The 25,649-nt window shown below is 43.5% G+C and overlaps 1 protein-coding gene across 2 annotated transcripts in view; it reads right to left on the reverse strand.

The window, feature by feature from the left end:
• Window positions 1–25,649, reverse strand: part of AUTS2 (activator of transcription and developmental regulator AUTS2) — an 800,502-nt gene that overhangs the window by 230,781 nt on the left and 544,072 nt on the right. For both annotated transcript variants that reach the window (XM_075440366.1, XM_075440365.1), the window contains exon 5: window positions 12,779–12,808. In XM_075440366.1, coding sequence (XP_075296481.1) covers window positions 12,779–12,808 — 30 coding nt within the window. The remainder of the gene's footprint in view (window positions 1–12,778; window positions 12,809–25,649) is intronic.

A 25,649-nucleotide genomic window follows, 5' to 3' on the forward strand; every position in this document is an offset into this window, starting at 1 on the left:
AGGGCGACCCTGGCAACACAGCGCAGAGAAGCGGCTCCGTGCAGGCAGCGATGGCAATACTTCCTACCTCTTCAGCTCTCTGAAGAGGAGAAACTGCAAGCGTTTTACAGAAAATTAGCCAAGCCTCTCAGTTTCTGGGAACAGGTAAACTCAAAAGCAGGATGGTCTCGACAGGGCACAAGTCTGAGATGATACATCCCCCCTCGCTCTGCGACGGACGTCCTCGGTGGCTGCAGCCGCCAGGTATTACGTACCAGAGATCGTTACAAGGGTGAGGGCCACATGCTCACGTGCTGCTGTGCTGAGGTCATATAAACGTCTAAGCGAGAGGAACGAAGTTACTGAGCGTTTAAATGATCTGTGCACGCCAGCAATAAAGCAGAGCATAGGACGGAAGACAAAAATGCATTAATTACATCATAACTGGGAGGCCGAATGGCTTTCAGTGCTGCCCTCCCCACCGCGCCCATCGTAGGGATGCGTGCCTCCCCTGTTATAGCTGACCGGGCTGACCCTGTCCTGCCCCAAATCTTACTCCTCTGCTCTAAACCAGCAGATGCCTCTCCTCCCTGCAGTCATCAAGATTCCGCAAAACAAAAGAAGACAAAAAAAAAAAAAAATCTGTAAATGCATTAACAACAAGAATCTGTCCCCCAAGTCCTGGTGGTACAGAAAAACACCGACAGAAACTAAGTTTTCCAAATGAGGTTACTTTTAAGTATTTGGCACGCAATAAATTAACTTCTCTATCCTCCTCCCCATTCTCTGGCTGAAAATCTGTACTCAATGGGCAACTTGGAACCAAAAAAGCAGCCATCTGTCAACCCCCTAAACAAACGGTACCACCAAGGTGTTGCCAGAAGCTAACAAATTGAAAACACTGCAGTCCTTACCCGTGCCCAGAACAGCCCCTTTAACTGAGAACATTACAGACTATCGCTCATCCTTCAGCTTGTCTCGGATCTGCTACACGTTCCTCTATAAACTCATCACTCAGTGCCCATTCACAGCCGTGCAGTAACTGCTCGGTTTTCTCTGAAAGTAAGGAATTGGATATGACACATAAGTCACCATAAACTCTACAGGATTAAGTAAGTTATTGCATCTTACAGCACAACTGGTTTCTACAAATGATACCCTGGAAAATGACATTATCGCTCAGTGATTTGGTTCAATTTGATTGCTACAGTTAATGTAATAATGTAACTCAATTAGGATGCTTTGTTATGAATGAACAACCTTGTTTAATATTGTCTGACTGTCCAGAGTCAGCTCACACGTGATGTTGAGACGGTCTGCAAAGCCCAGAAATTCAGCGGTGCGTTTTAAGAGGAGATATTGGCATGAACTAGAAAGCCCAGGCAATTTTTAAAGACACAAAGGTCATCCCGGTGCCTCCTACTAGGCGGAAATTACAAAGCAGGCATCTTTGCAACGCCTGGAAGTGAATCCAAACTTTACACAGAGTTCAGAGGAAGGCTTTCAAGAGCCAACGCACACAATTTGACACTCATTGTCAAGGTAAGGCATGTCAGGTTCACCTTAAGCTATTTCTTCCACGTTTGTCACCTCCTACCAGTAGCTCTCAGCGTGGAGACCAGTACCCAGCTCACGGCTGGTGTTAATTTGAAAGCTTGGGAGAATCCAGCCAGTTAGAAGTTAAATGTTTTTGACTTTTTCCTATTGTCATGTGCAGTGTCCTTCTGAGGTCCTTACAACATGTACGTGGAGTTACCTACCAACGCACCAGCTAAGTAAGGCACTCCATTACTGTCGAGCATTTAGAACATACTCACTGTCTGCTCATCTGCTTTTCTTAAAACGACAACTCCTTGACTCTCAAAACACCTCTCTGTCCAGCAGATAACCTGAGGTCTTGCACTACAGCCTGGTGGCTTATCCTTGCAACACACACTCCAGGGCTTCGCTCGGGGGTGACACAGCAAGGCGCACGCAAAGAGACCTTCAGAGAAGGCACTACCCTGTCTGCGCGTGCCGTGAGGGAAGAGGGAGGAAGAGGTTACGCAAAGCCCGCCCTGGATTAACAGAAATATGAAAGTCCAGAAAGATCCTGGTACCTGTAGGCCCAATCCTAATTCAAACCACGTGTTATCCTCTTCACTTCTACCCTGTCTGGGGAATTTATGGAATCCAAGACACACAGTAGCTGTATTTTACCTCTTCCAAGTCCACAATACCTTATTAGTGCTGAGCCAGATGGAGAGAAATATGCAGAAAACCAAAGCTGTACTTGCTGGAATCCTTCTCAATTCGTTGGTGCATGCATTTAATTTCCTGTCTCCTTGTTTTCAGCCTGTCCTTGGATATGTTTGTGAGAAACCTGAGATGGTTACATGTGTCGTGGCCTCCAAGACTCTTAAAAACATGAAATAATTACCATAACTTCGATATATAAATTTTTTTTCTTCTCTTTCTAAAGAAACCTCCAAAGAAATGTCTCACCTTCTCAGTTCTCAAACCTAAGACTTTTTTTCTTGTCAAGGAAATGTGAGAACAGACATTCAGGAATGGGGAGCATGCCTCATATGATTATAAAATTTGATTTGTTATGAAAAACAGATGTTATTCAATAGCGTAAAAAGTATATGAATATTGTACTTGAATAACACATAGTAACACACAGTCCTTAAAGAAACACTTCTTATAATTGAGATATGCTTGGACGTGGCCAAACTCCAAGATCCACAGACTGAATTTCTGTCTGTCTGCATGCACACATGCCATACATGCATGCTCATTAATACCTACTCCCAAATACACACATAAAGCATATATTGAATCAACAAATATTTCTATCTAGAATCAACAAATATTTCTATCTAGGTATATTGATCACGAGAAATGTGCCAGCATCCTTCAGTACATAGATTTCCTTTCAGGAATCTTATTGTTGCGTGGAAGGTTTAAAGACACTTGTGCAGATAAGACAAACCTTGTAGGTTTCTTAAGAAAGCGTCTCAGCTGAAACACTCTAAATTAAATTTAAGAGCCACATCACCCAGGATAACCTTTTTTCCAAAGGCTGGATTTTAGAGACAGAGAGAGTGTGTGCGCACACACGATGTGTGCACACACCAACACACACCTATTTCTTCACTGACTTGAAATTATACCTCTAGTTACGGGTGAGACCAGAAAACCACGTTCTGATTTGACTGACTTTGCGTCGGTGGCACCCTGAAAACGCAACTTTGCCTGGTGTTCCCACGTACTCTAACAACCTTCTCGGAACTACTTTGATAAAAGTTTTGCTATATATGAAAAAAAAGATGTAACACTAAAATGTGAACAAGCAAAACTATCTATCATTTAGAATGTCTGTCTTATTGTGATCTAAGCTGCTGGGAAGGCTTTAGGAATTTGCATGTTATCCTTAGAGACGTCTGAAACCGTCTCTTCTGCTTCTTGTACAGCACGGAGCACATCACCAGCTTTAATCTTTAATCTCTTCTTCCTCTCTCCTCTCCTACAGAGAATCAAATCCTACAATCTACACTCAGATAAAACTCTTGAGCCCAGTAAAGTTTGGCTCTAAGTTTTGCAATAAAGATAGGAAGATTTATTGCTGGGAATGCATTATACCAAAAAAAAAAAAAATCAACTTGTCTAGATCAGTATCATATCCCAAAGTTCTGCCCTAGATGAAACAACAGAAAGAGCAGAGGGCATCTGGACGGCATCAGGGTCCAAGGCAGATGGGCGTTCAGGGGTACTTCGAACCCAGACAACCATCAGCTTCTACTGAGGAGCACATGAGCTGATAACCCCTCTCACTTTCTCCCACCTCACTGTGAATATAAGTGCAATTAAACACTTCAAAAGGCAAACCAAGCAAGCTAAACAAACAAAACCAAGGGGTTTTTTCATTCTTTCTCTGTCTGCTAATTCACACAACATGAGAATGAGGACAGAATAGAACAACAACTTGGATTTCACACACATACACACCACCTATTTACCTTACAGAAATACTGTATATAATTATGTACGTTTTGCCTGAAAGTATTACAGATATTAGTGCTGTTGTGGGGAGGAGAGCTTGTGGGCAGCACATACGTGTATTGTAAGTGTTTATAAAACCACTAGGAAGTGGCAATAAAATTATCTTGGGGTATATATTATGCTTGTTCAAGGAGCATTTAAAACCACTACTATATTCTATTGAATCTCTCCCCTAAGTTTCCTTAATACACATTTCTTTGTATAACTATACCTCTAATTTTGAGTGTCAATAGATATAAATGGATTTGTTGCAAATAACGTACATCTATATAAACAGATATGTTCAGTGAAGCCTGTGTATATTATTTTCATAGTATGCACACATACACATAAAAAAACAGGCTGCAAAATAGTACACATGTATATATGCCATAACTGATAGTCTAAGATCACGCACGAGAACAGTAATTGCTTATATAAAAATAATAAAAAGTTAAAATAATGACTACACTTATGTACTGCTCCAGTTGTACATGTGAATCTGCACACCGCATATAGGCATAAAGCATAAAATAGAGTGTCACATGAATGTACAAAACTTAACATCTACATTTGGTGCATTTGCGTATCACATATGGGTTATGCGTCACGGTACACACCTGTTACACACACATTTAATACTCACATAACATTCCATGGTCCTGGATATTTTTGCTATTAATCTGAATTTTCACACAATGATTTTATTGTTACCCACCTAAGACAGCTTGCAAATCACACTTTTTAAAACCTGATGGTTGAGCAGCATTTTAGGATCCTGACATGACAGTGTCCAAACTTTGAAAGCCCCGCACACTGGCAGAGGAGCATGCGGGGGCATCCGTGCCAGCCTCCCCGCATCTCAATTCTCAATGTTTACTCAGCTGCCAGAAGATGGTCTCAGGCCCTGGGGAGAGCACAACCTGTTTGGGCCATTGACATTGAGTATCCTTGGTGCAGGGAGTCAGGACCTCAGAGGTATCCATCACTACGCCCGCCTGAAGGCAGGCTGGAGCCAAGGAACTCGCCGGAGAAGCTAGTAAAATTTTAATGCACTCTGTAGTGCGGTCATGTCATACTCAGTTATGGCAAATAATCCCAGATGCCTGCAGAGGTAAAATGGAGCTGTAATGTGCTTGCCTCCTAACCCGAGCTGACAGCAATGATGTACGACTACCATTAGCGGAAAATATCACTTCAACTAACCCATGATCCAGCTCCGCTAAGGGTCACATTATCCATGAGGAACAAATTACACTCCCAAAGTAAATACAAATTTTCTACACGAAATGGGTACAAAAAAAACGAAAGGGGAGCCGGGCGGGGGAAGGGGGAGAGGGTCGGGGGAGCGAGCAGTGATATGTTACCTATGACAACACGCTGCCGAGTGACAAAGATGATAAAGGACAGGACAAATCACGGGCTGAGAGCGCGGTGGCACAGCCAGCCCGGAGAGCACGTACCCACGCCTGTAAACACCGTGGTCGCTCCCCTTAGTGGCAAACGCATAATCTTTTACAACGAACATGCTTGGCTCCGATTTTATTACCACTCTAACTGTAGGGACCCTCTCTGTGGCACAGCAAATGAATAAAAAGGATCCTTATCTTCCCTCCTAATGGGCCTTAAACAGTAAGAAATACTTCATGATTGCCTGAGCGTCGCTAGCGTATAAAGTCTGGGTGATCTTTCACCCTCGGGGCAAGTTTAAGGTGCTGCATTTCCCAGAGTTAAGAAGACAACACCTGTACAAATATGCAGTATAAATTGCACTGATGGGAAACATCCTGGCTTTGCAGAAACAGTTTTAAGAATAATACTGAGAAACTATTTCTCTAATCCTATCCTTAGCCAAAATAAATATATACCAAACAGTAAGATACCGGTATCCCATGACCTGAAGTAATTCCTTAAAACCGGGTTCTCAGCCACTGCTTCCCCACGGAGCTGTTTGCTAAGCACGTTGGTACCCACCATCCAAGGAGTTTTTTCAAGAATTCAGCTCCCTCATACTATCGCAAATAATCCTTTTGCCCTTCCAGAAGAGGGCTGAATGGGCCTGACGACTACTCAGCTTCTTTCTGCCAGCCGTAACCTGCCATGCAAAACCTCCCTACCCCAGGGAGGCCCAGCCTGGGGAGAGAAGGCTTCCACCAGGAACCTGTCTTGGAGCTCCCATGTAAGAGTCTACCTCCGTATCGCAGTCGACCCCCCCCTCCTGCACCTCAGGACCCTGCAGCCTCACCAGAGCTCCCTTCCCAGCAGCTTCCCCTGGCTACCCCACTTCCACTCCCAGCTGGGAGTCCCGAGGAACATCTCATACAGCCTGAGGCTACACGCTTCTTTCTCAGGCTTCCTTACTAGACTGGAGGTGACACACTTTATGTTTTGAGGTTTTCCTCTAGAATCCACCCCAGTCTTCATATACCTGTGCCTAGAGTTGAAGAGTGCAGAGAACAGGAGGAGAACATGAACTCTGATGATACACCCTTCTCTCAATAAATGCTGAGAGTTCCCTCAATGACCATAATCTTCCCGATCAGCAAAATTATAATTTGTTATTTATACTCCAGTGGTGCATAGGCACCAAACAGGTTGACACAAACCCTGGCTGAGTCTATGGACAGTTAGAAGAATACAGATATGATGACCGTGGCAACCACATACAAATTTAGCTGGCTCCCAGCTATCCATGTGCTGCAGCTCTGGCACTATCGTAGAACCACAGAATCACAGAATGGTTTGGGTTGGAAGGGCCCTTTAGAGGCCATCTAGCCCAACCCCGCTCCAGTGAGCAGGGACATCTTCAGCTGGATCAGGTTGCTCAGAGCCCTGTTCAACCTGGCCTTGAATCTTCCTAGGGATGGGGCCTCCACTCCCTTTCTCGGCAATCTGTTCCAGTGTTTCACAACCCTTTCGAGGCAGATGCTGTTGTTTCAAGTGCTACCCAAACTCTTCCTTCCCCAGGAGTGAGGGGGAAAAATACACACCACACCCCCCGCCTCCCCCCCCAGTTTTGTTCCCAAGTACCCTACTAAAAAAACCCAAACTGATGGAACTGCCCCCATGAGAGTGAATTGCACCCGTCTATAAATGTCATGGTCTGTAATATACAAGATGGCATAAAGCAATTTTATCACCATTTAATCCATTTCTGATAGAGCTTCTGCATCCAGCAACAGCGTATACAGCAGGCAGCCCTGTGCACAGCAGCTGTTTACCTCGGTCTCCAGTTTCCTAGCGCAGTGCACAGTGGGGTCCCTTTGGGTTCTGACTGTTTCCAGCGAACGGGCGATTCGCTGGGCCCTGCACGCGTTTTGGAGGGAAGGGAACAACAGGGCAGCCCTGACGCGTGGGCCAGCACAGCTGAAAACGATGCCCTGTTTATCTGGCAGAGACACAACTAAGCAGGACACTTCAGATCTGGAGGGCACGGAGGAAATGGCTTCTGAAGTTCATGACCAACAAACTTTGCATTTATCCAGTGGTACTGAAGCATGGTTTTAAGTAGGCCCATCTCAAGTTCCTCTCACAATAAATACACCAGAGTATTTATAATTACCTAAACCAGCTGAGTTTGTAAAGCTGGGCTAAATGTCGTGGGATTTTTTTAACGTAGCCAGCAGCACACTGGAAAGCAAACTACACACAAACGCACACACGCACACAAACCCTTGTATGTGTGGCCATTTAGCTACAAAACACCGAAATACAGTCTACATACTCAACTGGGTGACAGACATCTGCCAAAATACTACTCCAAAATCCCTCTCCAAAGGCCATACACAAAATAATTGTCCAAAAGCACTTCAGAAAGATACACAGGGTGCATGTGTGAATGCTTTTGTGCGTGTACAGATACACACAAATAACCATTCCTTTTATCTGAGCATACCAGAGTGATTCATGGTATTTTTCATGCCATAATCTTTGGTTCGTAGCTGTTGTATATGCAACCAAATGTATTAGTATTATCATTAAAAACATTCTGATGTATGAAATATCATTCTTCAGCTCTCACGGTGCTTTCAACAGCACATCATTTTTCTCTTCAAAGAGAAAAATAATGAAGTCTCACAAGCAACACGCTCCCACCAGCACAGACTTCTTCAGCCAGCACAACACCCACCCATCCTAACGCCTCCCAGGCTGGGGTACACTTTGTTATCCTTCCCCCATGACCATATGCCAACGCCTTGCAACTTTCGCCTGCAGTTTGACCAACCTCTTCCCTCCCTTTGCACCCCACCCAAAGCCCACCCAACGCAAAGCCCGTTCCAGCAGGAACACCCGGCAGCGCTCGAGCCGCAGCCGTAACTGGCCAGCTGCTGCTGGACCCCGGAAGAACACATCGTAACGGGATTCAAGGGCCTCATCAAGAGAGAACTGACTGGGTACCACTAAGCTATACACAGAATTATGTCATCAATTCCAGTAATTTTTTTAAGTGGTACATCCTATCAAAATTGGATAAAATTCAAGGAAGAATGAGGCCTCTTCTCCTCTTGAATCAGGCGTAAGTAATAAGTCTGTGTCCATTGCAAAGCAGTCCCCCCTTGATCAATGAAATACTTCCCTGAGAAGTGAAAAATCACTAAAGTGCCGCAGATTGAGCCTTAATTTGAAAATCAGTCTAATTAAACAGAGTGGTGAGAGGAAATGGTAGAGATGGCAAATAAAAAAGGATCTTACCCCTTACCTCATCTTTAGCACCTGCCTTCCTTATCAAAGCAGTTTGTACATCTTTTCAGAACAGGACTTCCTTTTATTTCCAGAAGACTAACTATGTCTTTGCACTTATGTTTTTAATATTGTATTAATTACCACGGGTATAATTTTAAAGATTGTATCTAGTTATCAGAAGATAATACAGTTGCACTTAAATTTGTCAGCTGTGCAACAGCTTGCCCTAATTTTAGATTATCAGCTCTGGAGACCTGCTCAAAGAGTAAGACTGACAGACTTTTTAATGGAGAAAATCTGAATTCCCCTGGGATCCATACTTTTTTCTGATTCAGTAAGAAATCCCAGCGGCAGTTGCTGCAAGGATCCCAGGATGGAAAATGACATCTCTCTAAGCATTAGTGCCTCACGTTCTGATGCAAGGCCTCCAAACGTACTCTCCCTCCACAGACATATTTGGTACCTCTTCAGGCTTTTTAGCAACTGGAGAGCAAAATGCCTATTCTGAATGCTCCGGTCCAGTACTGTGTGCCAAATTGGAATGAAGGAGCACGAATCTATATAAACAGATAAATTATCCACCCCAAACATGTCATTTAAAATTGAGATGCTGACACAGCCTTAGCTACAGTACTGCTAAGCAGGGGCTGCATCGTTTTTCAGTTAAATATCCTTGTTTCTGCTTCCAGAGAAACCTCTGGAGAAATGTCTCATTTGAGGGCAGACATAGACAGAAACTGGCTCTGTCTGTCAGCTCCCAATTAAAGGCTGGGGAAGACGCATTGGAGGCACAGCCATCACCTAATAGAGATCAGATATCAACAATGATTTACGCAGCCAGATAAATACATATTCAAGTGGGGAAAAAAGTAATACTAACAGCCTAGGAGACATTACTTTTCCTACTCTGTCACCACTCACCATTCACCTGCTCCTCAGCCTCCCAGGTCCTGCTCCTTCCTGCGCTCTCCTGCTTCACTGCGGCCCATGTAGTCACGCTTGAATTGACTCGTCTTTCAGCCCCCTCGATCTGTCACACACCTTTCATCATACTGATCTGCCATTTTTTATTCAAAGGCACTGGTCTATCTTTCTGGATTCCAGGTCTTATTTATACTAGTAGAAATATGTACCTGTCTTGCATTGCTTCTACATCTCGTGGATATCTTATTTGCCAGGCACACTGAAGGATCAGTATGAGGTCTGCCCTCAAAAATCCTAAATGAAGCAAAATTGCTTCCTTTTCATTTTCCAAACAGCAAGCACAAGATTCATCTGCAGCAATATACCATATATTCTGAATACTTCACGACATCAAAATCTGCAAGAAAGAGTCCAAAAGAAAAGCAGATCTCCTCTTCCCAGAAACATTTCAGGCAAAGATGTTTCTGGTGGAAGGAGAGTAACACCGCAGCCCTCAGAATACGCTGACCTACGACCGACCAAGAGCAATTTGACAATTCACTACTAGAACAGCTCCACGGCTGGAGGCTAATACCCTTATCATGATACAAGACATTTGGGTCAAGGATCTTAAAACTTCTAATCCTGATGAGTACCCGCAGCTCCGACGGTTATTAATGCAAACTGAGGATGCTGAGCACTATTTATAGAACGATCAACCTCTAGCACAGAGGTCTGGCACCATCACTTCTCCCCATGCATTTTGCTCATAGGAATTTTTGGTCCCAAAAATGTTATTTTGTTCAAAGCAAGAATTAAAAAATCTTCTGGGTCCTACTGAAATAGATCTAAAAGATCCTGCCTGTCTGAAGAAAAGAAGTTTCTACTTGTCAGTTAAACAAAGGAATAACGCACAGCCTCCTTTATAGTGTGTACTTTACCTGTCATCCAACAGCCCATTATCATGTCACGGCAGAGTGCACTTTTCTACAGGTCACTTTGTTTAAAATGACATGGATAATGCACATGTCAGCGAGCTGACAGTCCCGACCGTCCTTCAGAGATAAAAACCGCAAGAAGAGCGCCTGTTCTTATCTGGGGTACATGCCTTGGTCTATCATCTAAGTCAGGCAGAACATGATTTCTCCAGAGAGCACTTTTTTCATTTCCTGATTTTAAGAAAATCAAATAAGCACCATTTGTCTTCATCTGAATATGCTTGACCTGCTCAAATGATGATGTCTCGCATTTTATAACAGGCTACATATGCTGAATTCAAATTAACAGCAGAAGAAGGCCTTTAGATCTTTGCCTAGGCTGCCAGCACAGGCTGAATAAATACACCAGGGTTAGCTGTCGTCTTTTAGAACTGGGCCAGAGCTATAAAACTCAAAGCTGGGTCTGGTTCTGGGATTTGAAAAGCACTAAGTTATCAGGGATGTTTGGATCTGTGCTTAATCTCATTTCATCAGGGGGGAAGACAAAATATAGATCGCAGAGATGAAACACACATCTGGATTTTAAATCTGTCCCACACAAGTGCGGAGATACTCTGTATGAGACACAATCTCCCGTCTCACTTGTCTTGTGCTGCAGAAACTATCCTGAACCAGTGCGGCACCACCATCCCCAAAAGCTGCCTCTCTGCCTTTTGATGTAGGAGTGCTGCAAGAGAAAAATACTGTGCAGCGGGCAGAGGTTTAGCTCCGTAAATGCAGCAGCAGCAGGAAATTACACTGCTAGTTCTGCGGGCCATAAACATAGGAGCTGAAATTCAGTTTATCATCTCGCACTGCGTAAGGAACATCCTGAAAATGAATAATCACTTCACAGGATGGAATGTAATGGTAATGTATTAAAAATTCATATCTAAAAGTGCAGGTTAATATTCTGTGCAAAAATCCAACAAAACCTCCCCTTTCTGTTGTCACACTGATTAACTCCAGTGATTAGTTCCCTTATGAAAGGGAAATCACTGCAGTTCAAAGTAAACAGTGGTTCTTTAACATAGTTAGCAAATTATTAAGAAACGTGAGGAAAAAAATCTCTACTTGGGAAATTACTGAAAAAGCTGAAGGGCAAAGCTTTGGCGGTTGATTTCACACACAGTGGTTTGAAAATTTCCTTAGCTTCCTGCTACAAAATCCTGTAGAAAACTGGTTAAATTTACAAAAGGTGGATTTTACAACATGTTTGTTCTTTTCTGTTGTATAAGCTGCATACCAGCATGGTCATCTCTCCTCTTCTTGGCTTGACTTGGAGCTAGTTAACAGAACCACTCATGAAACTCTAAACAATTCAATGTTATCACATGAACAATATTTTATGACATTATTTCATCCTCCCCCAACTTCCATCCCCCAATTTATCCAGTGAAAGAGGAGGCAAAAGTGATTACGTTATCAAAATATCCCTTTAGGCTCAACATACAAATGAAAATCACAAAATCCAGCCTGGAAGTAAAGAAATTAGACGAGTTCATATGCAATGAGCATTTTGGTTTTTCCAAAGAAGACAGGTTGAAGTCAGTCTGTTCGCAACATCCAACAAGCCATAAAAACGTGCATCAGTGTGAATACTCGTTCATTACTATTAGCCTTCTAAACAATAAACAGCATTAGAGCTCAGTGCCTGACTGTTTTCCAGCGTGACTTTCTTCCATTTTTCCACTTAGAAATCCACAGTTACTGAGATAATTATCAGAAAGTTGTGTCACTTGACTTAATGTACAGTTTCCAAATGTTGTTTCTAAAATATATATATATCTCAATCATAACACTTCAATTTGAGTTTGAAGACCCTTGACTGCAGAGAAGCAAAACAGGCAACAACACTGGTTAAATAACTGTTAAAAAGTGCAAATGTGAGGGTTACAAACATTTTTGGCTGCTGTTAGAACTTCCCAAGGGAAAATGTAGCCATAAAAAGGGTTGGTAGTGAGACTGGTGTTCATAAACAACCCACACAAACCGTGGCACCAATATGCTTGAAGACATATTGTGTAGCCTCCAAAATATTCATTAGAATTCTCTTTCCTTGAAGGTCTATTCCAAAATTAAATTAAAGGAAACAAGGTCTTTTCTTTGTATATTCTTTAGATCAATCCAAAAACTTTGAATAAATAACAGATTAATAGGAACAAGAGAATCCAACAAATTATTTTCGCTCCCATACTGATTCCCTTTCTTACCTTTTCTTCTTGATCACTGTCGCTGTCACACTGAAACACAAAAAAGGAAAAAAGAACAGGTAAGAGAAATTTGTTACAGCAAAAAAAGGACAGATTTCTATGCACAAGCTGGCTGAAACACTCACAAACCCTGTGGCATCATATCTGGTACCTCCAGGAAAAAGCTCAATGACTGTACAGGAGGGAAGTTTCCCCATGCTGTTGTTGCAGATGATACATTTGTATGTTTGAATTATGAAAAAATTGCACTGAAAACATCAAAAGCCATTTGCAATGCCCTCTGTTAGCTGAATGCACATGGACGGGAGCTGGTGGTGCACGAGCACTTTTAGACTCCAAAACTGGATCGGGGAAGAAGAAGAACAGTATTAGAGGGCTGCTTTGTTTTCTTTTGATGGACAGTATTTCTCCTACTGCCTGCCAAGAAACTGGCTCCAAAGGCTGCTCGGACAGGAGGGTATGGAAATGGCTTCGGCTTGCCCATTCCGCAACAGAAGCATCTACAAGGCTACCACCTTGCTCCAGGACTCCTTGGAGTGTTCACCCTATGTCTTTCCTTAAGCTGCTCAACTAAAGAATTGAGAGATCACAGCAGAAGCAAGAATTTGCCTAATTAATTGCTTCGTTGAGGTTCTCCGTAATCCAAGAGTAGCCCAGGTATCATAATAAACACTTAAAATACTATAAAATGCTGAGCACTAACACTAGTGGGTCTTGCTGTTTATCAAGTGCCATTGCTCAATTTTTTAGTAACTTTTACTGTTATAGAAATACGACAGGACTAGATGAATCAAGCTTCAGTACAGATAAGCATCAGAAGCCCAAAACACGTCTACATTTGCTAGAAGTACAAAAGCTGTGCTGGAAATAGGGCTGTAAGGACCATGCAACCCACTCGCACCTAGCTGCTTCTCTCCGAGACAGATTTGACCCATGCCACTTAGCCCTGGGTAGCTACGGAGTGCTCACACTTGGCTACCACTACAGCAGAAGAATGAGGAAAAGACCTCCTGTTTTTTTTAGTTTTTTAAACTATGATTTTAGATTCTGGAGGACTGACTTGTCTGTGTCGTTCCCGGATGAACGCGTACCTCTGCAGATCTAATGGCAGATGCTTCGAAGGAAAGCCTAAGATCACCAAACAGGAGAAGCAGGTTTTCTGAAGCCCAGGACGAGCTGATTGTGTTACGTGGCTACAGGAGCTTTAAGCCCTTTATACATTTGTATCCTGTTTAATGCATCCTTGCGTATTTTCATAAGACAACCAAATTGCTCTGAAATTAGTTATACTTTATGAATTCCAAAGGTTAACTATACAGTGGGATTTGAACAGATACAGCCCAATACACCCATAAATGTATGTGTTTGATTTGCACAAATCATCTTCTGCATGTTGTTTAATTATAACTTCTCTGTTTCACTGGCTTTTTCCTCATCTTCATCGGTGCAGGGGGTGAAAAGGTGCCTTCCCCATACCAATGAGCTACCTACTAACAAACTAAAGCTAAGAACTCTTTCTAGGCATTTTTCAAATAATTTTAAATGGAGCAAAGATTAAAAAAATACCATCTGCTTTCAGATAATTCCAAATAGAAATAGAAGTGAAATTTATCTAACAACTGAAATTATTTATATAGCACTAGTTGCACCTAAATGCTCTTGTAATAAACAAATGAGAGGGAACACGAAGATATGAGACAGTTTTAGCTTGAATTTTGAAACCCTCACACAGGGACCAAGTTAATGAAGAGAATGTATGTACCTGACAAAAGGAAAACTGCACATTTCCAGAACCACATGATAGCTATATAAAGTACTCATAGCCTTACCGGGTAAATCTTACGCATCTTCACTTCAGCGTGACTACATGTATGAGGTTTTGGTATGAGGGTAAGCCTAGGTAAGTATACTTGCAAAGCAAGGCCTTATGTTTACCAAAAAAGCAAACATGCACATGGATTTTCATCCATGAAAATCACAGCACGTCACAAAGGTTTCCCATTTACTATCTCTATTTTACAGTTGTTGGAAAAATTCAGCTTTTGGGCTACAGCACTTTCTTCCACTGCTTGGTACCAGCCAGGAGGGCCCGGCGGTTCTGGGGGCCCTGCATGGTGTGCTCGACGATGGGTAACACATCTTCTACGTTTCACAACAGGGAGCTCAGAACCCACTGCTCCATTTGTTTGTGTCCTCTGCCCACCCTCCAGACAAATGCCAATACAAGTCCTGATTGCAATACCTGAATCCAAAAGGAGAAAGAAATGGGGTAAAAAGTGGGCAGGCAAGAACGATTCCCTTTTAGCAGCAGGGTTCAGAGGGCTTAAACCTGCCATCCGCTCCCGCTGCTGGGGCACACGCGTCCGGTACCCAGCTGTGGCTGCAGCGCTTTGCAGCCTCTCCCTCCCCCACCATTTTTTGTCTGGTTTAAAGAACCTCTCCTCCGCTGTGGATTAAGTTTTTCCCAACTCATAAGCTTGGAAAGAGCTCAGGGTTTTGTGTTTTCTGCAGTGTGGAGGTACCTGGGGAGAAGAGTACTTGCCAGCAGTGACATCTGAATTTGCCAGCAAAACAGTTACCCGCACCCGAGTGAATCTGCAGAGGAAGCGCACAGAGCGATGTCGGCGTTATTTCCATCAAAGTGTTAAGCCTCTTGCTTTCCGACAGTCCAGTTCTAATTTCAAGGTCCGCTTAATTCCACATCAAATAATTACAGCTATACCCAGAAGCACCTTGTCTCCAGAGTTAAGCATATGGCGAAGGACTGAGACCTACTGGTGTCCATTATGGAAGCAGCACGGATGCCAAGCCGATTAAAAATGCTCAGGCTCCCTTCACAACATGCCCGGTGACTGACAGCTTCGCGATTTGGCCAGTCACTGTGGCTGCCAAAAAAGCCTCTGTTGCACGGAGGCCCACATGGCACTCTGAGCAAACCGTTCCGTTCCCGGTATTAAATTCCCATACTGACCCGAGCAGTTTGCTGGGAGCTCAGCAGGAGCGCACCATCCAATTTACAGCTCCATCCTCCAGAGCCCTCAGTGCCAGCCTCTGGCAGAGACGAATGATGGTCAAACCCCTCCAGCTCATAAATTATGCAAAGGCAATAAATGCACTCAGCAAACAGCTCCTAACGTTTGCCCAGCCTGGCTCCAGATACACTCTGCAAAATGCCAGGAGTCCTGCACACACCAGGCATCTATTTCACTCATAAAGGGGTTTTGTTGGTGGGGCGCGAGGGAAGGAGACGCCGGCCAGCAGTGCTGTCCTGTTCCAACTGCAGAATTTGATGGACAAGCTGCATGAAAAAAAAGAGGAGGGACAAGAGGAAAGGGCCTTCTGCACTGCACTGGGACGATGTTTACCTGCGGTTCGTGTACGTGTGTCTGTGTGCAGGCACACGCACTGCACCGGCGTGTTTCGCACAGCCACGCCAAGCTGAATTTTCCCTGAGGATTAAATACGTGGATTGCCTTTGGTCCACGGGAAGAATCAGACAATTCTTGTGCAGGGGTAACTCCAAAAAGACTTGCAGAAGAGAGGAAGAGGTTTGCTGCTCAGGCTGGAAAGTGAATTGGAGCTACTGTACGCTCTGCCCATGCCTGAGACTGCTTCGCCGTTCAGGCACCCCGAGCACGGCACTTCACGCACTCCCTGGCGGCCCTCGCACCGATGTGCTCATCTACATTTTTGGATGCATTTTCTCCCCAGAGGTACTAAAGCACAAGGTGTTTCCATCTTCTGCACTTCTGGAGAACAGGGCTTGGAAACCAAAGCTGACAACCATAAGTTGATTATTCAGAATTACTGGTCAATTTGAAGACTTGAGTCTGCATTGCTTGCTCAATTCCTCAATTCCTCTAGCATTTCTTTACCTCCCAGGGCCACAGAAAAAAAGTAAAAGTATTTAAACGCTTTGTGGTTTTCAGAGCACCAGACAGTTTTGGAACTGAAGCGATGCAAATGCTTTGTGCTGGTCTTCTGCTTCGTGCTGAGTTTCAGTATTTTGTGCCTGTTACAACAAGGTAACTTGTCAGTGTTCTCCCACCTCTTGTTTCAGGAAACCATAGCTCTGTGCACACGCTGCATCGGAATATTCTGCAAATAACCAGGAATCCAAAATATCATTCAGAGACAGCATGACCTGGTCTTTGGATAACTGCCACTAGCTTCACTGTGACAGATCAGGACAAGGAGGCTGCAGACGCATCTTACACCTGAACAAACAGAGGCTTCTTTCTCCGATTCTTGGGCCCAAGGCACTTGCTGTCTCCACAGTGACCACAAGTCGTGACCAATTGCAGTCGCTCGGGGCCAGGCCTGAGCAGAGCCCAGAGCTGAAGTTCCCAAAGCTGGCCTTCATTAGCAAAACCCCACCCAAGCAACCAGCCTGTAGCTCTGATTTAGGCACTGAAACGAAAGCCAGATCAGCAAAACTGCTGAGCATCCACAGCTCCAGGTCTTCAAATGAGCGTGGTTGCACAGTGCTGTGAGATCTTTTCAAAGCACAGCCCGACAGGCCACTCAGACGAAAGAGCCTTCGAAATGGCTACCTGCTGCTATTGAAGGTCTTGTGCTGGGCAGCAGGGACTCTAACCGCTTTCCCAAAGGAACTACAGCACTGCAAACCAAACCCAGAGCAAAGGACATGTCAAGCTTGCTCAAAACTAGCTCCACAGATACAATTGGCAGAGGACACATGGAAACTTTAAGGTTGCTCCTAATTTCTATATCATTAGGGGCAATAGTGAAACCAGTCTGAGAACAACTTGCTCCAAGTGGTCACTGTTACCACTCCAACTGTTCCAACACTTTTAATAACTAAAGTGTGTAGGCTACCCACCACCACGTCACTTGACACACATGTGCCAAGTGTTCAAGCTTCATCTTTGCAGTGTTTCTGCAACTCTGTGCTCATGAAGAGCTAATCAGAATCAGCAACCTATAAACTTGCAGTTTCATACCTATGGCTGCAGTCAAACTTCAAATAGCTGTTCCTAAAACCAGCCCCAGGTGATGAGGGCACATACAAACCTGTAAGGTCTTGGTACCAGCAAAAAAGAACGTGCTTGCTTCTGCCCCAGCTTTAACCTTCTAAATTACTGCTGTCAGCCTGGGAGCCGAAAGCACAAGATTTGCATTCCCTGCAACATGGAGCATGCACACATGTAACTGCAGCGGGAAGTGGAAAAAGAACTTTCCAATTCCCATTTTAGGTTCAAGTGCTGCTGTGTTTTGTCGAAGGAATGGAAAACCGAGGACTGGGCTAGAGATTAGTCGCACCTCCCAAATCCCCTGCCCAGTTGGAGAGAGCGCAGGTTAAAATGCACAGCACACCTCCCACAGCACCCGCAGAATGAGACTGCTCCCAATGCCACATTTCAAAAATCAGACACCCTGCGAGGTTACAGCTACAATCTGAGCCCATTTCAATAGCTTGCGAGAGTCTGGGCCAAATCACGCTGAGTAAAGGTCTGTGCCACCTCACCAGCTCATTCAGGCTGAAGTAACGCTACGGATTTCTCTGTATCTTGCTGATTGAACACATTCTTGTGCAAAAAGTGGCAATCATTGAATATATCATGTACAATGACATTGAGGAGGGCATTGTTCTCTATTCTGCTCAATGGACTTTGCTGGAACAGCTATTTCATATCTTGGCTCCATTTATCATTGCCACCAAAGGAGTCAGTGCTGCTGAAACGCCAGCGCTGAACAAAGTGATTCTACTCATCTGTCTGCTGAAAAGAAATCTGAAGAAAATGAGGGAAAACCCAGACCTCAGCCATGTTCGCACTGACATTTACAATATTCTTGTCCATCTATCCACCAATGACAAACTGACAGCCCTGGAAAGGGCAAAGATGATATTTTAGCTATACAATTAGACCTTTGCTTCCAAGAAAAAAGGAGAAAAAAACATCTCCTAGATGAAAGGAGACACAGGCAGGGAATAAATGGGCAATTTTCTAATTGATGAAATGGAGACAGGCAGAGTCACAAAGAAACTAAGAGCAAGAATTTCACTTTTTTCTTTCCCATCTCTGACTTTGCCTGCAAGAAGCATTCAGCATGGAGCTCCTTGCCAAGGAATCTTCTATATAGCATCTCGTAAATTGGTTAACATCACAGTCTGCTTAGCAATTCTGCACCATTATCCACAGCGGTTCACTGTAAGGAATGGCTCTGAAACAGAGATGGTCTAAGAAGTTTAAGGTCTGCTTTCTCAAAAGCTAAAATTACGGATTATTCACAGAAAAGTCCCATTTTACACAAATTACCTTAGTCTGGACAAAAGATTGCAATGTTGACCTCTAATCTGAATTCCATTTTATCCAAACTACTTCACTTCAGATGAAATGTATCAGTCTTGGACATTTAAAGTTGTCTTGGCCCCTTACAGGAAAAATATTCAGAACTTAGAACCACTTTCAGTTTTAACTTTTTTTAAATCCTCACTCCCAGGACTTTTATGATTGTTTTATATAGCAAAATGACAAAATTAACGTCTCCTGCGAGCTCTGCCATCAACAAAATGATGGTTTGATAAGAAAGAATTATATTTTGAACATTAAAATGAAAACATTGGATTACATTACTATCCATGACAAAGATGATCCACCTTATACAGGATGTGTATATATCCCTGGCAACTGGTGGGTGGTATACATACTTCTGGTAGATCACAGTGAGCTGCTTTGTAAAGCAAAGGGGGATTTCACCGCAGAAAGACAGCTAACCATCAGTCCTGTTTTGAGGCTTGAGTCTGTTGTGTCAACCCCTGTATTCCCAGGGATGTTGCCTGAAGGGGAAGGCTAGCAGCTATGCGGGAAGCGGAGAGCGCGGGAGGCTGCCTGCGCATGGCTGGGGAGGCAGTGGGGCCGCAGGAGCGCAGAGCCTGCCTGAGGGCTGCCAGGGACAGAGCTGCAGCCCGCTGTGCTGGCTGCCTGCCCGGGGCTCGGTGTCACCCGGGGGAAACGCAGCACCGGCATCCTCAGCCACCTCCAGGCACAGCCCCAGAGGAGGATGAAGAGAAAACAGCCCTATAAGAAACACATTTTCCTTTGCTGCCTGGAAACGGAGCTGCGACTGGTAAGTTATTGCCGTTCTTGGAAAAGTCCAACTTCTTTCCCCCAGTTATCACTCCCGATGGCTTCCTTATGGTGCCGTTGCTCAATGATCCCACAAGTGCTCAAGGCCCAATCCAGCCATCCCCAAAGCATAGGACGATGCTCCCACCGATGTCAGCAGAAGATTATATGGGCTTTCCAGAGGTACCATTAGAAAGCTAACGATGCCACGAGTTACTCAGCTCAGCATCTCCAGAAAGTGCCTGCCGCAAGTCAGGCATTCAAATTCCTCTAGACTAACTGGGCACCAAGCAGCTGTTGGCCACATACACAACCGAACCTTCATTTTAGGAAGTTGTTCTCATTTGCAAAAGAAGGATGAACTCTCTGCCCCAGTTCCTCAATACTCTGTATGAAAAAATGACCGCAGGCCTTTGGTTCCTGGGCTCGAAACGTACCTTTGGTGCCTCCCTAACTGCCTTTCTGGCTGTAGACACCTGGCAGTATGTAATGCTATTTATAACATCCTCTCAACTAACGGTGACAATCTGCAGCGTGCAACATCATATTCAGCATCCTCTCAACTGATGAGTACTTTGTCAGGGTTCAAAAAATAAATAGTAGTAAATAACAATACAATGTGCTTTTATAGTGGTGGACTGAGTCAATAGCAAAGACTTAAACCAATCAGTGCTTAATGAAGTCAGTGCCTAATAGTGCATTAGCCAGTGTATCTGTGTAAGAGAAGATCCCTATTTGTCGTAACTCCTGGTCTTAGCTCAACAGTTCAGTTTGGAATTCGAGTATTCCAGGTACTTACAGGCTAACGAAATCAAAATATCCTGATGGACAAGAAGCAAAGCATGTTACGGGTTAAAATAATACAAGAATCTATTTTTTCCACTGTGTTGTGATCCATAAAAATCACCCTGAGCCTTTCCTCTTTCTTCTCTGCCTGTGAAGCCAATTGCTTTGATTGCAGTGATATGAGCTCGCTGAAATGACTTGCCCTTGCTTGTGAAGCAAATGGAACATGCTAATAGAACTTATCGCATTACCCGATGCAAAAGTGCCATAGCTCATTACTTTAAGATAAAAGGATATCATTGCAGACGGGAAGCAGAATTGACTTTCTGAGGCCCGACTTGATGATGATTTAATCAACTGCTCTCTTTCACTTCTCATCTCTGCGCCTGTCGGTTTCACAGGTGCTGTTAAATGAGACACTCAGAAAGTGAGCGGAGGGAAAGAAATTGCTGTCATTACTTTTCAAGAAAGGAGGTATGCAAATTTTCGACAGAAAGATTGCGTTCATAATGGGCCTGGTAAAATACAAGGATCATGCTTGACAGGTGAGGGCAAGTCATTTGTACGCCCTTAAAGTGAAGCAACCATCCTCATTTAGAAACTGTGTTCGATAAGAGAAGCTACAAATGAAAACCACGCAACGGCTAAGATGCAGCCAGCAAACCTTTGAAGACTTTGCTAGTGCAGATCTGCCTTCAGCAGGTGCCTGGCGTGCCTTCACACATGTCTATTCCCAGCTGCCAGATGGCCAAATTTTGACCTCAGTATCTCACTGAGAGCTTCTCTTAAATGTTTTTTTTACTGTTAGCTTTATATTCACAGTCTGGGGTCTGAGAGTTTCTTCCTTTCTTCATCACTGCCAGAAAGAGAAATCACAAGACAAAAAACTACGTGAGGGTTGAGTTAACTTTGAAAACAGAGTCAATAGGTTGGAGGCAACAGCTTGTTTTCTTCTGCATGTAATGGAGTATTACAGATATTGGAAGGTCCAGAGCTTACGGTTCATACAGCCAAGTAAAATGTAAAAAGAATAATCCACAGAGAGGGTTGTGACAGGAAGCAAAGACGATGAAAAGATTTTTCTCCAGGGCCCCAAAGGAACCTGGGGTTCTGTGTGATTGCAACGTAAGAGGTAAGGAAGCGAGTAACGGAATGTTCTATTGACCTGCTGCAAAAGTTCTGATGTTCCAGAATTAGAAGTTAAAAAAGCACAATAATTGAGATGATGAATTATGTACAGGCTAAAACCACTCTATAGATCTTGGATGGCCATTGAGCCGTTTGGATCATTTCAAATGGGAAAATAAGAACTACCAAGCTTTTACTGGTGTCAATCAGGTTTTCAATCAGAGATTGATAGTCACCCACAGCAAACAGGTTCCTTGGGGCTCCAGTGTATGAGATGGATACAGTAGTTTGTCATACAAACATTGACATTTTGTCTCAGATAACAGCATAGGACTTAAACAGAATTAATGTCATGAATATTTAGAATTTAGAATTTAACAAGAAACAGCGAGGAAATACTGCCACAAAGGAAGCTTGATACAACGGAAAAGGATTCAAATGAGAACAGCCACTGCATTAATTCCACAGATGGGTGCATTTTAGGAATTTAAACTATTCTTTCTCAAGATACACAGCTCATTTGGCTCAAATGCTCCTACGTTTATTTATGAAATGCAACTATCAGTCAGCTTATTTGGCCTTTTCCCTGTGTGTCAGGTTCTTAACCCTCTCCATCTACCTAACTGGTAGTGACCCAGTAATACTCTTTGGATCTCACTCATCTCTCACCAAAAACGCTTCATTGTAGGTTGAAAAGCAAGGTGATGGAGGAAAGACAGCTTTGGGCTAGGACTCTGAAGATCTACCTCTCCCACCGGCTATCAGTCTCACCTCAGGCAAGTCACCGAGTCTCTTCTTCTGTCAACCCTCTACTTTTCATCTGTTTGGGCTATTAAATGGTTTGCTCCTTAGGATTTGGTTACTTTTCACTATACATGTTTATAAAGCGTGCAGGACAATAGGGCATTTTTCTTAGAGAATTTTGGTCTTAGTAAATAGAAGAAGTAAAGAAGACCACAATGACAATAAAAGCATGAAGTCTTGGATCAGGCCCTAGGCACATCATGCGTATTTTCAGTATAGATCTCATCTTTCACCAACTAAACGGCATGACCTATAGCAAATTATATAATTTCAACTGAAAATTATTTTTATTTTAAATTACAGAAGTGCACACAAAGAAGCAGCAATACAAGATCGATAACATTGCACAGGGCTGCAGCAACCCTGAGCACAAAATGGCTACCAAAACACACATGAAGAGAGATTCAGTTGATCTATAAGATAAAATAGTTGTAGAAATAATATCTGAAACAAAAAACAAAGAACAAAAAGCCATTTCTTCTCTTTTTTCCCAAACAAGAACTCTTTAGCTTTTGAGCTCTGTATCTTTATATTAGGCCCAGCAATTTAAACTGAATTGTATAAATAATAATAACAATAATGCCCCAAAACAACCCAAAGCAATCCATCCTTAGGGATAAGACCTTAACAGCTGAGGTATAAACCTCTGAACATTGGATTTTAATGGATACTAAAAAATTCTTTAACTAAGCCCTATAAATATAACCTAAAACAAAATTAGTTGTGTTGTAAGCTGTTTGCAAACTCCCGTAAATGTTCCTCATTGTCATAATCCCAGAAAAATAACTCAGACTGTGTACTCAGCCTTGTAAACTGGCTTCTGTGCTGTGCATTCATTCTCTTTTCCACTTTTTGTTTTATAATTCATCACTCACACAGTTGTTATATATTATTATTATTATTTATTGCTGCCTTTATCATATTTGTACAATTTATAAATTGTCTGTGCTAGACCTGATGGAAGAGAAGGATTATTCTAAATCTAGAGCAAGTAAATATAAATTGTAACGACAATGGTACGCTTTGGCCTGCCCGCCTCAGATGTCCTGTTTTGACACACGCGATGCTGTAATTTGGAACCTGTAATGTCTTATTAGGAAATGAATAGGGTTGGGGTTTTTTTTCCCCCAGAATGCTGCAATTATAATAATTGAATTTAAAACAGGAGTTGCATTTCTCTGTTTGGAGGTAAGCATAATTGTATATCCCTGATTTATCAGCTGGACTCAAGTGCTAGTTATTCATGGAGTGGTGGAGACCAAGTAAGAATGCTCATCGTCGGGGGGACGCTACCCAACAGAGCACCCACCGTGGGGGCTCCCCCTTCCCTGCTTAGCAGAATGGGTCCCTCTGCATGTCCCACAGGCTACTCCAAATTGGCTCCCTAGGCTGGGCTCCTCCGCTCACTTTTCCCAAGGACCTCCTGTCCCCAGCCCTAATCCCGGCTGTGCCTCCTCTGTTCTGAGGAAAAGCTCTGACTCCGACATGGCCTTCTGCAGCAGTGCAGTGTGAAAAACCTGGGACTCACAGTGCTCAGCTACATGGTTATACCTACAGCAGAAAGACGGGGGCTTCAGACGAGACCCAAACCTCTGGTGTAGGAGCCTCAGTTTACCACCAATGTGCTGCTAGCAGGGGTACAAGAGAGATGGTTTTGGATTTCATTTTTTTCCACTGCTGCATTAACCTACCACCAGAGCAAGGTGATAAAAACTCCTGTATCATAAGTGGTATCACAGACTCCATGACTGTTATCAGCAGTGGCAAATTACCTGGCACAGCCGTGGTAAGGTATTGCTGTGAATAGCTGGCTTTTAGCACAGTGTTCCGAGAAATTATCCTTGTCCAGGCGAGTCTTGGAAAATGCACGAGTTTTGCCAGCAACAACTGCGTTTAAGCAGGGCTGTAGCTAACACAGCGCCGAGCGCCGCTAAGACTGCCTGTATGCCCCTTTTCCAGCTGCAACGGTATGGAGACTTCACACTGTTAGAAATGACCTCTTCCAAAGGGGAACCCCACGGAAGGGCCAGGAGATATTCTGAACATCAAACACAGGACTTCCCATTAAACCTTTCGTCGAGAAGGGAGATACTGAAATAGAAGGGGGTTCATCACGCAAAACAAGTCTGTCTGGGAATATGAGGAGCCGTAGGAGGCCTAGAAGGAGAGCAGCTTCACGTCTCTCCTCTTTGTGGTCACCACCATCCCATGGGCAAAAGCCCACACAGGGGTTCTGTCTGCACGACCCCAGCAAACCACTGCACCTTGTACAGCATGCACGAAGGAATTTTAAACTGTTCAGCCTGTGATGTACGGTTTTGAGACAGATTAGGCAGAGCATGGAAATTTACTCCTTTCTCCAGAGATGCTCTTTATGAATACAAAGCCCTGGAATTTCACACGGGACTCCTGAGAGAGGCAGAGGCCTCCTCTGTTTTATAGACTGTAGACGCCAAACGATTGGAAGTTCGATTCTCATCTCTTTTGAAAATTTAGTAATAGGAAGGCTCTGAGATTTCAAAAACACTCGCTCCACAAAAACCTCTGTAGGCTTTATCTTCAGTCTAAAAAGCAAGTGAATAACAAGATGCAATGGGTAAAAGCCAGATAAATTTAGACTGCTGCATATTTTTAAAATGGGGAATAATTTCTTATTACTCAAAAACAGGGCAGATTTTCCCTAACTGAAAAAATTTAATGAAAAATTAAAACCTTGCCTAAATTTTGTGCCCTTGTTCAGTCAGAATTATGTACTCTAGGCAGTACAACTAATTAGTGGAGATGATGTGGTCTGTGCTATACAAGAGGTCACAGCAGATCATACCCTCATTGCCTTAAATTATGTGAATTTATAAACTCCTAAACATCCACCTCTTTCCACTCTTTACTTCCACGGCTAGCTCATTAATGCTTTGGACCTCCTATCATCCAGCAATTCAGGTCAGCTCCATCCAGTGTGAACATCCCCTTCCGTGCTGTGACAGTTCTGCAGGGCTGGGGACAACCACTGAACTTCTTCCCAAGCCAGGAGGGTTTCCCATCTCCCAGGAACAGAGGGTCCT

The sequence above is a fragment of the Opisthocomus hoazin genome, chromosome 20 (genome assembly GCF_030867145.1).
Source record: "Opisthocomus hoazin isolate bOpiHoa1 chromosome 20, bOpiHoa1.hap1, whole genome shotgun sequence".
NCBI classification, from domain to species: Eukaryota; Metazoa; Chordata; class Aves; order Opisthocomiformes; family Opisthocomidae; genus Opisthocomus; species Opisthocomus hoazin.